Source organism: Silene latifolia, chromosome 9 (assembly GCF_048544455.1).
Source record: "Silene latifolia isolate original U9 population chromosome 9, ASM4854445v1, whole genome shotgun sequence".
Taxonomy (NCBI): domain Eukaryota; kingdom Viridiplantae; phylum Streptophyta; class Magnoliopsida; order Caryophyllales; family Caryophyllaceae; genus Silene; species Silene latifolia.
Window position 1 is genome coordinate 57,534,650 of NC_133534.1, and position 16,470 is coordinate 57,551,119.

The 16,470-nt window shown below is 43.1% G+C and overlaps 1 protein-coding gene across 1 annotated transcript; it reads left to right on the forward strand.

Annotated features, from left to right (window-relative positions):
- Positions 1-6,750: 6,750 nt before the first annotated feature.
- LOC141599800 (scarecrow-like protein 18) lies at positions 6,751-9,153 on the forward strand. Its single transcript, XM_074419918.1, has one exon. It carries the CDS (start codon positions 7,560-7,562, stop codon positions 9,015-9,017), a length of 1,458 nt encoding a protein of 485 aa, XP_074276019.1. The 5' UTR covers positions 6,751-7,559; the 3' UTR covers positions 9,018-9,153.
- The last annotated feature ends 7,317 nt before the right edge of the window (positions 9,154-16,470 follow it).

The following is a 16,470-nucleotide window of genomic DNA, read 5'->3' on the forward strand; positions in this document are numbered from 1 at the left end:
AGGACGAGGTGGTCAACACCCGGATATCCGCCGAGAGGATGCAACATGCGTCCCTCAAAGTGGCAAAGAAGTCGGGGAAGGGGAAGAGCCCATCCTTGCAAGCAAGAGGGTGACCCGATGAACACCGACGTCGGCATGGTTGAAGGAACCCCGACCGACCAGGAGGAGCCGCATCCCGGCGTATGGGAAATAACCACTGACGGATCCCCCACGGCGAACAGCTCAGAGGCTACCATTCTTATCACCAGCCCAAACGAGGACGTGTTTGAGCACGCCTTAAAACTTACCCTCTCGACCTCAAACAACGAATCCGAATACGAGGCGGTGATAAAGAGAGTCGAGTTAGCTAGGGCCGCTGGGGCGGAGCACGCCGTGGCGAATACATGCTCACTACTGGTGGCCAGCCAAATCAGAGGAGAGTGTGAGGCTCGAGACGACGGGATAGTAAGATACCTGGAGAGGGTAAAAGCCGACACCGCCAAATTGGAGTCCTTCCAGATACAGTATATTCCCAGGTCCGACGATCCCTCGAGACATACCGGCTGACAGACATGGAGGGTGCACCTTTAACGAGCCATTAGGGCACTGACAATCTCGGGAAAATATTTGGAATAGCGGGGGAGGCGCCCAAGACAGCTGTGGGCACCCCAACGCATGTTTATATCTAATGAAGAATCATCCAAGTTTTCCATGAAAGTGTTCATTTCCCCCCCGTAGTCGCTATCAGAAACAGGCACCGGCTCACAATGTCACACCGACAAGAGCGGCAGTCTCCATCAAGAAGCAGGCACCGTCGCAGTCACCCCAAGTAGTAGACGCTACGGCAGTCACCCCAAGAGGTAGACGTCGCAGCAGTCACTCCAAGTGGTAGACGCCACGACAGTCGTCAAGAAGGTGTACCGTCGCAGTCACCCCAAGTAGTAGACGCTACGGCGATCACCCCAAGAGGTAGACGTCGCAGAGTCACTCCAAGTGGTAGACGCCACGGCGATCGTCAAGAAGCAGGTACCGTCGCAGTCACCCCAAGTAGTAGACGCTATGGCAGTCACCCCAAGAGGTAGACGTCGCAGCAGTCACTCCAAGTGGTAGACGCCACGACAGTCATCATCAAGAAGCAGGTACCGTCGCAGTCACCCCAAGTAGTAGACGCTACGGCAGTCACCCCAAGAGGTAGACGTCGCAGCAGTCACTCCAAGAGGTAGACGCCACGACAGTCATTATCAGCACAGCTGATACTCGCAAAAACGGTCAACGTATCTTGGGAACGTTAAACACAGTTGAGATACGCACTCTAGACTGCCTCGGCCAGGCCGAGGCGAAAACAAAAGAGGCACTCAATTAATAACGTAAGAAGACAACTCAGACGAAGACGAGAAAAGACCTCGGCCAAGCCAGAGGCAAAGTGAAAACGTTTACAGTTAAGATAAACAACTACTAGCGCAAAAAGACAACTCAGAAAAATAGGGTAAAAACCTCGGCCAAGCCGGAGGCAAAAGAAACGAGCTCGTATTAAAAATGTTCAACAGATTACAAGAAATGCAGACGACGGCCGTCCCCATAAGGATAAGCCCAAAACACAACCTACCAAAGTTGTACAAAATACAAAGAAAAGCAAAAGGTTACAGACATGTCATTTAAAGCGCCAAAAGATGGCAGGGAGGAAAGGCTTAATAATTGGCTCCCGAGCAGCTGAAGCTATCCGAGACACCGGGTGAGCCTGGTGACGACCGCCCGTCTCCCTATGCCTGCTGTCGCTTGCCATCAGCAGCGGTGGCAGCACCATCGTTGATGGGCGACCCAGCAGCTTTCTTAGCAGCCTCAGCTTCAGCGGCCTCAGCCTCAGCCTCGGCAGCCTCAGCTGCCCTCATCCTCTCGGCTTCCTCCTTGGCCGCCTTAGCCTTCTCAGCAAGGGCTGCCTTCTCCGCGGCCACCTCTTCCTCCTGCTTCACCCTCACCTCCTCCTTGGCCTTCTCCTCCGCGGCTTTCTCTTTAGCTTCGAGCTTGTCGTCAAACAGCTCGTCAAATTTGTCCCACGGAAAGGAGCCATCAAGAGGGAAGAGCTCCCCGATCACATCCCTGGCAGCTTCCTCGGCCAGGTCCCGGTATTGGGCACACATGTTGGGAAGCATAACGGTTTGGAGCGTCTCAATGTCCTGCACATATTGGGCGATGACAGCGTCCTTGTTCCGGTTCACCTTACCCTGGGCCTGAAACAGGCCCCTGAATTCATTCCTCTGCTGGAAATAAAGGTCGGCGTGCCTCTGAACAAGGTCACACTTCTCCAGCAGCTTAGCAGTTTCGGCCGCCGCGGCCTCGGCCTTGGCTCTCTCAAAGAAGGACCTCCTTTTCGGCGTCCTCCCCGAGTTTTCTCTCGCCCAAGAGCGCCTTCTCAAAGCATCTCCCTTAAGCCTCTCGCTCATTGAGGAGATCCGACTTCACCTTCACGGCCACCCTCTTGGTGGCGGCAAGCTCAAGAGCGGATTGAGCCGCGGCCTTCTCTCGCTCTATAATACGAGCACCGGTCAACTCATTCCACCTCGCCGACCTCTTGATCGGCCTCGTGCTTTCCGCTACAAGGCCGGGAGGAGGAAGCCTTCGGGATGAAGAGTCAATGGTGACGTTCGATCACCGACTGCGGATTGGGGGGAAGCCTTCGGGATGAAGAGTCAACGGTGACGTTTTGATCACCAACTGCACAGGGCTCTCCTCCACTTGCTTTGCTCGGTGAGAACGGCGGCGCCGACGGTTGATCTACAAAAATCAATTAAAACATCCGCAAGTATACATGGACGTATCGGAAAGCTTTGTCATCGGAACGCCTAAATTAACCGGCTAAGCCGAGCCACGGGATATATCCGTACCATGCTTGGCCTTCTTGCTCGGAGGACGCATCTCCTCGCCGGCAGAGCTGCGCAGCGATAGCAGCAGAGGTATCGGCAGCAGGGTGGGCTCTTTCCTTTTACGGATAAGGGGAGATCCCTCCGCATCGGAGTCCCCCCCCATCAGTAATGTCAACGATCTCCACCGTCTCCTTCTGGACTGAAGGGATGGAAGGTGGAACGGACGTCGATGCCGTCACCGCCGAAGATTTTGATTTTCGCGGTTCGCGCGGCATGTTACTAACAACCCTCGCCTGGGCCGCCTCCACATTCAGGCCTTTCAGCTGCTGATCCATCAGATCATTCGGCGACGTCCTGCGATCGCGGGCCAGAGCCTTAGGGTGCAAATCAGCAACGGTCTTATCCTTGTGCAGCCCCATCCTCTTAAGAATATCCTCGGACAGGTCCGCGCCAAAGTGATCTGCAAAAGAAACGAGGCAAGAGTTAAGCGAGGAACGAACCGAAATTCAAAACGGACAGAAACATTGAGAGCAGTCATGGGCCTCACACCGACCCCACTCACCCTGTGCCAGGGCCGGTATGAGGCCGACATGGCAGAGCAGCTCATCCTGAGAATGATCTGCGTTGGGGGAATCCATCTTTTCGACGCCCCACTCTCGTCCGTCTCAAATAGCCTCATCGCCGGCCTCTCATCCTCATTAAGAGGGACCTTGTCAGCGTCCATCTTAAGCTTTTTCCGTTTAATCCATTTATCATGCTCCGCCTTAGTCTCGCACCGCAAATTAACTTGGTGCTGGAAGGACCGGGGCAGCGGATAGTCATCCGGCACCTCAATATACACCCACCGATCCTTCCAGTCTTTGCAAGAAGACAGCTTATCAACGGAGACGTAACCCGGCTCCATTTGCACACTGTACCATCCGACGCGACCGTAAAACGACGGCGAAGGTGGTGAAGCCGACGGAATAAATTAACCGTTGGGACCTCCCCTTAAAGAGACGAGAGCGGACAAAGCCGACTATGGTCCTAACAGCCCAACGGGTGCGGTGGGCCACGGCGACGTTCATGGCCCTAATGATGGCCATAACGTAATCATTCATTCGGAAACCGGAGCCCGTACTCCAGATGCCGGATATATACGCCGGTGCAACCCGGTGGAGGGCAACAGATGGCCTGACCCCTATCAGGGATAACAATTTTGTATCCCCTGCCAAAGAAGAAATGGCCCTCGAAAAATGTCTCGCCGGAACAACGGGCGAACTTATGGGTCCAAGTACGGTCAGGGCCGACCTTACAGGGTTCACCGTGATCCATGATGTACTGCCTCCCCTCATTAGGATGACCCCTTTCAGCGTCATCACCGAAATCATCTCCGTCATCATCAACATCATCATCATCCTCCCATTCCTCCAAAATTTGAGGATCAACTTCAGGGGAAGGAGACCTAGGGCCCCCAGACCTTAGCGGGATGGCGTCTAGCACCTCCTCCTCATCAGGACGCGACGGAGAATCCCCCGGCGTCGGTTTACTAGTTCCGGCATCAGCAGAAGACATGTTTACAGCAAAACTCACAAGTTAAAAAGAGAAAAATTTGTTGGTTTACCTTGAAGAAAAGTACTAGCCGGAGTAGTGACACTGGAAAATAGAAGAGAAAAGCCCTTGAAAGTCTAAAGAAAATTTTTGAGAAAATGAAATTGGTGGCCAATTTCAGGGATTAACTGCCCTATTTATAGGGGAAAGCCCATGAAGAAGGACCAATCAGGACTCAACCCATGAAACGTCAGCCAATCAACAAACAAGACACGTGTCGAACATGCAACCACGGAATGTCAATCGTTGCAACAGTTGAATGTCAATCAATGCAACAGTAACCAAGCGTCTTCAACACGCCCCTTCATATCTCTCTGCCTGTTCATCTTCCTCAACAAAATTCCTAAGTACCCGTTTCTCCGCCGGCAACATGATCAACCAAGCCAGAAAGCACCGGCCAGGGGGCAATCAGAAACAACCGGCACTCTCCACCCTGGTCTCAGCCAACGTCATTACCTTTTCCACATCGGATGTCCATTACACAACCATGTGGAGGGGGGATATGGTACGGCCTCAGCAGAGCCACGCCGAGGTAGAAGAAGCCGGGGCAGAAGTTTTGTCTTGCGCAGAATATACGCTCAAAGATACATCGGAGCCCATACCACGGCATAGACTACGGCTGGGGCAAATTGATGGGGCATATTTCGCACCCCCGACCGTCAACATATTGAGCAAGGTCAAAGATATCCACAAGAAGTCAACGGCTTAGACGGCCCTAAGCAAGACGAGGCTGTCGGCTGTCGGATGGGTCCCGCCAGGGGGCAATCGGCCAGCCGGGGCACACATCCGCGAACTCATATCCAAGACCCCTCGGCGGTGAGTCAACAGGGCCCGCCGGCCTGCCATAGGTCCCTCGGCCGAGGGGTAGATCAGTCTTTCCATCTGCTAGCCACTTGGCCACTTGGCCACTACGTGACAAAAGTTGAAAGTCTATAAATACTCCTCTACTCTCATTGAGTAGAGGATCCACAATTTAACCTAAGAATCACTATTCACCTGGTAATATCTTCCCTATCTCTCTACAATACGTACTTTGCCAAGTAACAACAACTTACCTCTCTAAGTTACTGACTTGAGCGTCGGAGTGAGTTCGCTCGGCCCAAAGCCGAGCCCTCAGTTTGTTCATCATTTCAGGAGACCGCAAGGAGGATTCAACCAAAGACGTCATTCTACAAGCACGGGTGGTAACTTATAACTGCTCTGGAATTACACCCGGAACAGAAGTAATTTATGTAATTAGGTACAGTTAAAACGTCAATCTTATCTGGTATGAAGACTATTAAAGTTTCTCTATTATATCGCTTAAGCATGTTATCAAGCTATAATATTTAACGTCTTTATAAATTATTATCTAACATACCGCGCATTTGCGCGAGATTTACACTAGTTTATAAATTAAGAGGCTTGATTGCACATACTATCAAACTTATAGGGATAATTAACTATATTTCCAATTTTATTTTCCTTTGGCTCTTCAACATCTCTATTCCACATTTCAACTATATATTCCCAAATTCTGAACAGATTATGGGTTATTCTCTAACATGCATGTACAAATTTACAATTACTATGTGCCTCGTCTTGTCAGTGAGCTATTGATAATATTTCAAAATTACATCTGAAAATCAAACAAAAAAGTTTACTTTTTAAATTTACTATATAGACCATAAGTTATGATAATAGTCTCAATGAACCAGGTTCAATATACACATTGATGATTTGATAATTAATAAAATCATCTCATCAACTGATATACCCAATTTTATTCGATCCGTCTCTTTGTTGACGGACACTATCCGTCTAAAAACTGTAGACGAATAGTGGCCTTCTCACAAAATGCAAGTGGGAGAGCAAGTGAGGGTAGTATCCATTTCCCACCTACTTACACTATCCGTTCTCATTTTATGAGAGGGACACTATCCGTCTACAGCTTTAGACGTATAGACGGTATAGTGTCCGTTTAAAGTGAGAATTTGTGAATTTTATTTTATAAAAAATCACAATCTTAGAAACAAAGAGTCTCACAGCTCCTCCCCACTTGCCCTCTCCATTTGCCTCTTTGTCTTACGTCTCTTCAAAGTGATGGCTCTTGTCTACCACAAATGAGAATATATGTGTCTTGGAAAATAAAATAAATAAAAATAGAAAAAAAGTTTGTATTAGCATAAAGGAGTATATTTCCAAAGATGACAAAAAAATGAACCATGTCCCTGATTTTAGCAAGAAATGAAACAACTAAAACTAAACTTGTAGCAGCTGCTTTACTTGCTCCCTCAATTTCCTCCATCTGAACTCCCATCATCCCTCTCTCCTTATTCTCCTGCCATCTCATCAAACTTCCATATTTCTCTCTTTTATTCCTTTTGCTCTTTCATTGCTCTCTTGGGTAATTTACTCAAGTTTACTTCTACTTCTTGCCTTTGCATTTATTTTGATAGTGAGATTCTTTGCTCTTTATTTTTGTTTTCTTTTCTACTTTTTAATGTTCTCTTATAAAACCCTTAGTCTTTTAGCTTATAGGTGTAGTAGTATCTCTTTATTCATCAACGTTCACCTTGCTTTTAGTGCCACTCCAAACTAACATAACAACCCGTCACGGGTTACGGTTAGACCAGATAACAGTTGTTAAATTTATTTACATTTTATTACCTAAATCTACTCATAACTTTACCAATTCAACTAGTTCAATTATCAAATGTTTGTACATTCATTTACTCTTCTTTTAGATTGAGATCGGCCACTATATCAAATAATCATATTTGTACTATCCCTAGAACTATTCCTTATAGCTTCTTTTATTACCATTTTTTTTTAAATTGAAAATAAGTTTATATGCATTTTATTACCTGAATGTTCGTACAGATAATCTTACCAATTCAACTGGTCCAATAATAAATGTATCGAACCTTAGATCAAATGTTCGTACATTCATTCACTCTTCTTTTAGATTGAAATCCGCCCCTATATCAAATAATCATATTTTGTACTATCCCTAGTACATTTCCTTAGAGCTTCTTTTATTAACAATAACAATTCTTTTTTTTTTTAATTGAAAATGAAAATTTGATCACATCTATAATTATTGGTTCCTACCAAAATTAGCTAACCTCTAGGGCAAACAGGGAAAATATGCTTCGTTCTTCCTCATCGTTTAGCTCCGAGGAAGACCAAGACAACCACCGATCTTCACCGTCCATTATTCAACCACAATCACCACCACCAATATCATTCAACTACCACCATTTTCACCTCATTAATACATCATCGCCGCCATTATTAGCATCATCATCATCTTCCATAACTCCATCTCAAGTGATCCACCCACGTCAATTGCTAGTAACTTGTGCCGAGTTAGTCTCACGCTCCGAGTTCTCCTCAGCCAACCGTCTTTTAAACCTTCTCTCGACCGATTTCGCATCACAATCAGGCGATTCGACCGAAAGACTTGTGTACTACATTTGTAAGGCCTTAAATGGACGTGTTAATCGTTATTTATCTACCACTTTTATTACTAACCCTAATACACCACCACATTATGTTCTTCAACCCGGACCTTCCATCTTCTTGTCTCCTCAATACCCTAACCCTAACCCTAATCTAGCTACTAATCCAAGCAATGTGACCACACCTAGGGTTACACAAGAAGGATTAGTAACTAGGGTTAGATGTTCATCTTACCTTTCTCTTAATCAAGTCACCCCGTTTATCAGATTTACTCATTTGACTGCAAACCAAGCCATTTTGGAAGCAATAGAAGGTTGTAAGGCTATTCATATCCTTGACATGGAGATCATGCACGGCGTCCAATGGCCTCCTCTTTTACAAGCCGTTGTGGAGCGAGCGGCCACCTTGGGCCGTCCGACTCCTACGATCCGGATCACTGGGGCGGGGTGGGATCAGGCTTTGTTGGAAAGGACTGGAGACCGGCTATGCACATTTGCAAGGTCTCTCGGCCTCGAGTTCCAGTTCAATGACCTCGTGCTCCACAACTCAGAGGTTGTGGACCATGCCGATTTGGTGGAAAATGCATTGTTAGTAGTTCACCAAAACAACGAGCTGGAGGCACTGGCGGTGAATTGTGGAGATTACCTCCACCGCCTCCTGAGGGAATATGACACCCGTTCCCTCAGGAGGTTTCTCCATAAAGTCAAGACCCTAAACCCCAGAGTCTTGACCATAGGAGAAAGAGAAGCGGATCATAACCATCCTCTCTTTCTAAGACGGTTCAATGAGGCATTGGACCACTATGGATCCCTATTTGACTCCCTAGAAGCCACCCTTCCTCCACAGAGCCAGGAAAGGGTTGCTGTGGAGGAAGGGTGGTTCGGAGGCGAGATTAAGGATGTCGTCGGAGAAGAAGGAGAGTCAAGGCGAGAAAGGCACCAACGGTACGAGTCATGGGAGGTGTTGTTGAGGAGCTCAGGGTTCAAAAGTGTGGCATTGAGTCCATTCTCCTTGTCTCAAGCTAAGTTATTGCTCAGACTTCATTATCCTTCAGAAGGTTACCAACTTCAGGTTGTTAACACTAATTGTTTGATGCTTGGCTGGAAAAATCGCCCCCTTTTTTCTGTTTCCTCATGGCAATAAAGGCTTAATTATTTGCCTTTTTTTTAATTATATATTTTTTTTTTTATATTTCCTAATGATGATATTAATTATGAACTCATCCATTTATGAAATTATATCAAATGATAATTTAACTCATTTTTTTTTCCTAGTCAAATTTGATTTATTTGACATCCATGCAGGGTTACTTATACATTTTTGTTAGGGTTACATTTAATAATAGGATTATTAATTAATGTATTACTCCCTATTTTGGTTGTTCATATCTTCTCTATATGAATCCAGAAGCATTTCAAGCAATTTCATGCTTCCACGTCATTAATATGCAGTTTTTATTTTTTATTTTTTTCCGGAAATTGAGTTAGTGGTGGGGCCTACTGGTGTACAAATGCATTTATTTGATAAAATGTCGCGCGGTTAAACACACTTGATAAAAGTCGATAATTAATTGTATTCTAATTAACTTCGCAAGATTTTGTTTACAGAAATTAATTTCATTGAGGCAATTAATTACATAATTAATTATAAAGTTCATAATTACAATTAAATATATTGTCTATTTAAATAGACTGTATTAAGGCAATAAATTTTGGACGGAACTAAGATTGTCTAAGAATAATATAAATACAAATGGAAATTACGATACAACTTTTGCTGAAAAAAGAGTTGTACTAATAAATTAGCCAATTATTATTATAAATGAAATAGAGTATAAAATATTCATGTATATTTATTAATATATTTTAAATGTCAATTATTATATAAATGTTCTTCAAAACATACCCGTGCAATTTTGCACGGCTTGAAAACTAGTACTTAATTTAGAACATTTACAAATTCTATTGTAAAACCGTTATACATAAGATGAGAAAAAAAAATGACTTTTTATAATTAGTGATCACTTTTAGATAAATGCTAGCCACTTGTTATGACTAAAGACGGTTGTACAAGAAAATTGTTGACATTGAGTATTATTTTGGGGCGTCGTCATTTGATCTACTTTCTCTGTTAACTGACTGATCGAGAAATGCAAATAATGCATGTCTAAAATAGTGAATGCTCTTTTCTCGAAGATACCTATCTAGAGAAGGTCCCAATGGTTTATTAGCAAAGTGGTGGTGGTATCACAAATGCTTCTCGTTGCAGTTTCAATATATAATAAATGTAGATTAATTACGAATATTCCCTTTATTATATATTGACTATTAGGGCATCACTTTGAAGATTTATGTCAATTTAGATTCCTTAGAAAGTGGTTTTGTCCTTTTTGTATTAATAATAACCTCACTCGTGTGCTTCACTTCTACCAATTAATTAAAGGAAAATGAATTAGCGCTATCCGGTGGCGCCCAATCTCGGTGGCATTGGCGTCACCCTCTCAAATGCAATAAGTGCACAAATACTATCCTACAATCAGTTGTATAGTAGTATTGTACAACTGTCTCAAAATTGTTGAGCTCTTACACAAAGTTGTTGAGCTATTTTACAAGTTATTGAACTATTTTATGAAGTTATTGAGCTTAATAATTATTTTGTTAAGCTCATTAACTTTGTATCATAACTCGATAATTTTGTTAGTAGACCTCAATAACTTTATAACAAAGCTCAATTACATTAAATAAGTTGTATATATAACCAGTTGTATAATACATTAACTGCAATAAGTGTGGGTCCCACTAATAATGGGTACATCACAAACATGTGATGGAGAACCCCAATAATAAAGGGTGCATATGAGAAGGTGGCGCCGAGTTTAGGCGCCACTCGGTGGCGCCGTATCATTATCTTAATTAAATACGGACTAATTTTTTTTTTCTTTTATAGTAACACCCCAAAAGGGATTACTTCATTCTCATAAGATCAAAAGAAACCACATTACAAACGTTTTGAGGCAAAGCAACCGACCAGACTCTTCTACCTAAAAACCGAGGCACTACATGAGCCAACTCATGTGCCACTTTATTAGAAATTCTATTAACATAAGACCATGAAATCGACTCAAAAGAACTACTTAAATCTAAGATATCCTTAATAACTAAACAAAAGTCGCTTCGCCCCTGCCTTTTCTTCCGCAGATATTCGATTACTATTTGACAGTCACTCTCAAGCACCACTTTTCGATACCCCGCATGTCTTGCTTCCTTCAGTCCTTTGTACACCGCTACAGCTTCCGCTAAACATGGGTCATACTCTTCTCTAATCTATTCCGACATACTCCACACCACAGCTCCATTCCCATCTCGACATACAACCCCATAACTAGTACCAACCCTTTCCTTCGAACCGGCATCCACATTTACCTTAATCCAATCCTCCCTCGGTCTCTTCCACCCCCTTATACCATCCCCTACTCCACCACGGTTTCCACCTCCTCTACCCACACAAGCTTTCGTGGCCTCATTATTTGCTTCCCCAAACTCTTCCATCAACCCCGTGACCCTCTTAACAACCTCATTCAAACGCACATCAACCCCTTCAAAAATGACCTTATTCCGCGCCTCCCACAACGCCCAACAAGTCATCATGAATAAAGCTCTCCCCTCTTCTTCTCTACCTGCCCAAACAACCTCCAACCATTCTCTCACACTCTCACCATCATACATCCTATCCACCTCCAACCCAACACCATCCCAAACTCCTGCCAGACCCCCACACCCTCGAATGATATGCAAACTTGTTTCTCTTTCACTAATGCAAATAGGGCAAGTCTCCTCGATATTGCCAATGCGATAATTTAGATTCCTCCTCGTCGATAAAGCATCATGGCATAGCTGCCAAAAGAATGTCTTAATACGAGGTAAGACTGGTGTATTCCATACCTTACTCCAAAGCATCTTCTCATTTGCATTGCTCGACGGTCCAGCCTCCTCATACTCCCTGCCAGTTAGCAACCTGTACGCAGAACAGACGGTGTATATACCATCCTTCTCCCCATCCCAACACCAACCATCCTCATCCTGACTATCTCGAACATGAATATTTAACACATATTGGTGTTCGAATGGTAACAGTAGACTACAGACCTTCTTCTTATCCCACTCACTACCATCCGCTCGAAACAATTGTGCCACCACCATTTGCTCGTCATTATTATCCCCCATAGGTGTAAGGACCTTCTTAGTCATTGTCCCCGGTAGCCAAGGGTCTTTCCAAACTAAAGTACTAAGCCCATTACCTATTCTCCTCCTAATCCTCTTCTTAAGTACCTTCGCAGTCTCTAGAATACCCCTCCACACATAACTCGGATTCCACCCTACTTCTACCCGTATAAATGATCCATTTGGGAAATACCTCGCCTTCATTATTCGTGACCACAAGCAATCCCGATTTGTTACGAGTCTCCACGCTTGTTTCCCCAACAGTGCCATGTTGAAACTATCAAAGTCTCGAAATCCTAGCCTCCCCTGCTTCCTTAGGTAAACAGAGCTTCCTCCAAGCAATCCAAGGTATCTTCTTCTTCCCATTACTTTGACCCCACCAAAACTGTGTCACCACTAATCGAAGCTCCTCGCAAAAGTGAAGGGGAAATTTGAACACACTCATCGCAAAAGTAGGGATTGATTGGGCAATAGCCTTTATTAAAACCACCCTACCGGCTTAGACAATATTTTCCCTTTCCATTCTTGGAGCTTCTTACAAAGCTTATCCCGTACAATATCTGTAAGGACCTTCTTTGAATGCCCTATCACGGTGGGTAACCCTAAATACCTCTCTTGCACGTCGACCATCCTTACCCCTAGTAAACTTGTTATCTCATTCCTCACTTCACCCCTTGTCACCCTACTAAACGAAACCGTGGTCTTATTCAAACTGACAAGCTGACCCGAGGCTGCCTCATAATCACGCAGAATCTCTTTAATTTTTACCGCCTCTGCCCTCGTAGCCCGCGCAAACAAAATACTATCATCAGTAAATAATAGGTGTGAAACAACGGGCGCTGAATTACTCACCCGTATTCCATGCAACATGCCAACTTCAACAGCCCGCCTTAACATACTCGACAGCACCTCAGCACACAATATAAACAAGTACGGGGATATCGGGTCCCCCTGGCGCAACCCTCGGCCCGGACTAAACTCATTAGATGGCACCCCATTTATCATAACTGAAAACGAGACTGTCCTCACACACTCCAACAACTGATCAACCCAACAACTTTCAAAGCCCATAACACGCAGCACTTTCTCAAGAAACCCCCATTCGACCCTATCATATGCCTTTGCCATATCCAACTTAAGAGCCATATGTCCATTACCTTGTCTTGTATTTTTCATGTAATGAAACATTTCAAACGCAACCACTATATTGTCAGTAATTAGACGATCCGGGGTAAAAGCGCTTTGATTCTCAGAAACAATCTCACCCAAAAAAGTCTTCAGTCGGTTTGCTAATACTTTAGACACAAGTTTATATACAACATTACAAAGGCTTATAGGGCGAAAATCACTCATTAAATCCGCCTCCCTTTTCTTAGGTATCAGCCCAATGAGTGTTTTATTAATATCTACCATTGGTTTTTCCCCCCTAAGTATCCCCAACACTGTTTCAGTAACCAACGGACCAACAATATGCCAATAGGTCTGATAAAATAACACATTCATTCCATCCGGTCCCGGAGCCTTCAGGGGGTGCATCTGATTAAGAGCCATAATTACTTCATCCCCCACTATATTCTCTCCTCAACAACTCGTTCATCACGCTAGTAACCCGTCCCTCCACACCAGATAAAAGATGTTCAAAGCCCACAGGATCACTTGACTGAAATAAAGACTCAAAATACCTAATAGCCGTGTCCGAGATCTCTTCATGCCCTTCCCTAGTTCGGCCATCATCATCAAGAAGCCTGCCTATGAAATTTTTCTGCTTTCTTTGACCTGCTCATTTGTGAAAGAACTTTGTGTTCCTATCCCCTTGTTTGAGCCATAGCACCCTCAACCGTTGCCTCCAAAAAATCTCCTCTTGCTTTAATAGAGCACCAATTTCAGCAACTATCCTCTTCCTTTGTGCAATTTGTGTCGCACTCCGTCCTCCCTCATTCAATCTTTTAAGTAGCCTTCCCTTCGTATGAATATCCCGAAAAATCTTCCCAATACTTATCCCCTTCCATGCTTGAAGCTCCTTAGCACATTCCTCCATAGTTCTCACAAATCCCCGTCTCCCCGACTCCAGGCCCTTCGAACCGACTCCTCACACCCATCCTCCCCTACCCATATCTGCTCAAACCGAAACATCTTCGCCCTCCTCTCATCCTCAACCCTCCGACTCTCCATTTTAAGCATAATAGGAGCATGGTCTGACCATTCTCTAACCATATGAACTAGCTTCGCATATGGAAACAGCTCAAACCAACCATCCGTCCCCATGGCACGGTCAATATGACTCTGTCTATTTGTAACACCCCCATTTATTTAGGAGCCTTTAGCTAGACATTCCCAAATAAATAGGACCGTTACCATCTCGGTTTCCCGAGGTAGTGAATAACAAAGACCAACTCACCAAAGTACTTTAAATTAAAAACTTTAATGATTACATGTTTATTACAAATTAACCAACTAAAACTTAATATAAGATATTTACAACTCGCAGCGGAAAATAAATAAGTGATATAACTATATATGTGATCTATACTTCATCTAAGGTTCCAAGTTTGGCTCTCATCCCAATGCTCCCAAGTCAGCTAATCTTTGGTACCTGTCAAATCTGCTCCCCATAAAACGGTTCACCGCAGGTGTTCACGAATACACAGTCAACCACGAGGTTGAGTAGGAATAACCAACAACAAGTCAAAGTCAAAGTCAAAGTGAAATGATATGATATATAATGCAAACACAATTGTGCTCATCACCCGAAACACCCGTTCATCCCGCCAATCCCTGGCCCGGGGTATTCACCATCCCAACCGAAGTTGAAGTATTCACCATCCCAACCGAAGTTGAGGTATTCATCATCCCAACCGAAGTTGAGGTATTCACCATCCCAACCGAAGTTGAGGTATCCAATTATACACCATGCCAGTTATAAAAACCATCTCAGACACGAGCTGAGGTATCCAATGCAAACGAAATTCCAATATAAATAATCAATAATAAACAATCCAATGATATATAATCCACATACATTAATCCATCCAATTTCACAATACTTTTATAAATTCCACAAACCAACAAAGACAAGACGAGTTGAGTAGTTATCCTACCTTTTCGCAATTCTTCGAGTCACGCGAGTCACACAAGCAATCAAAATTGATTCTTTACCAATTCATAACCTACATAACATAATTATGTACAATTACTATATAACCAATAATCAACCAACTAATCATGCACTTATCCTATGCTCATCACGTCCTAATCCTTTTGACAACTTCAAAGCTAAATCTCTAATTCTACCGTTTTACAGCACTGTTCAGTCTCGCTATAAAATTCATAATTAATTCATCAAAAATCAAAACGATGCAAGACCAGTGAGGTTGGAACCCTAAGACACATATCTACAATTCTTGTGAAATAGACTTTCTTCAAATTCCAGACTTATTAGGGTTTTCTTGAAAGAATCATAAATACTGACGAATTCCGTTGCATAAAAAGTATTGACCTCTAAAATAAGTTTAACAAATCCTCTTCAAGTGAAACAAAAGCCTAACATCATTTAGACTCTCCAATTTTAATGTTTGCAAAAGACTCAACTCAATTTCAATTTATAAATTAGGTTTGCTAAATAAAGTTTAGACCACTAGTGCATTCGCGGATTCTCAGTCGACATGTTCATAACGAATTTATTCTGGAAAATCTACACGTTCAATTGCTACGGAATTTTATAGGCATCAACAAGACTTGAAAATAATCTAAGTCTATTCTTTACGTTTTTGAAGACAACGAATTTAAGATAGTCTGGTAGTTCGTTTCAGACAACTTACAGATTTATTGAATTGCTGTAACTTTATTCTAAACATTGAAAGATTAAAGATGAACTTACAAAATAAAAGATGATGAACTTCTCTTTTTTTTTCCCCTTTTAATTCTCTCTCTCTCTCTCTCTCTCTCTCTCTCTCTCTCTCTTTTATGTGATATTATGAGTTTTTATGTGGAATAAGGATTTATGGTTAGGTTAGCCTTACTTATATACTAGTAAGGTAGTATTATTTTAGGAAAGTTTCTCTCTTTATTATTATTATACTAGTCTTACCATAAGTAGGATTACCACACATCTCTTTTACTAATTTAATTATTAAGATATTAATATAATTATTATTACTTTCCCATATTATTATTATTTCCATATTATTTATTATTAATTCCCGATATAAAAACCCGATAACACCCATACTATACTAATAAATTTCGGTCCATATAATAGTGGCACGCGGCCCAAAGCACAAATATAAACTAAGCCCAATTCACGACTTGAATGTTTAATTTATTATTTAATTAACGTCTTACCTATACTTATCATTAGAAATGTTTTTAATCAATTA

Excerpts from the sequence above, each read along its gene's own strand:
- LOC141599800 (XM_074419918.1), top strand. The coding sequence starts at position 7,560 with ATGCTTCGTTCTTCCTCATCGTTTAGCTCCGAGGAAGACCAAGACAAC.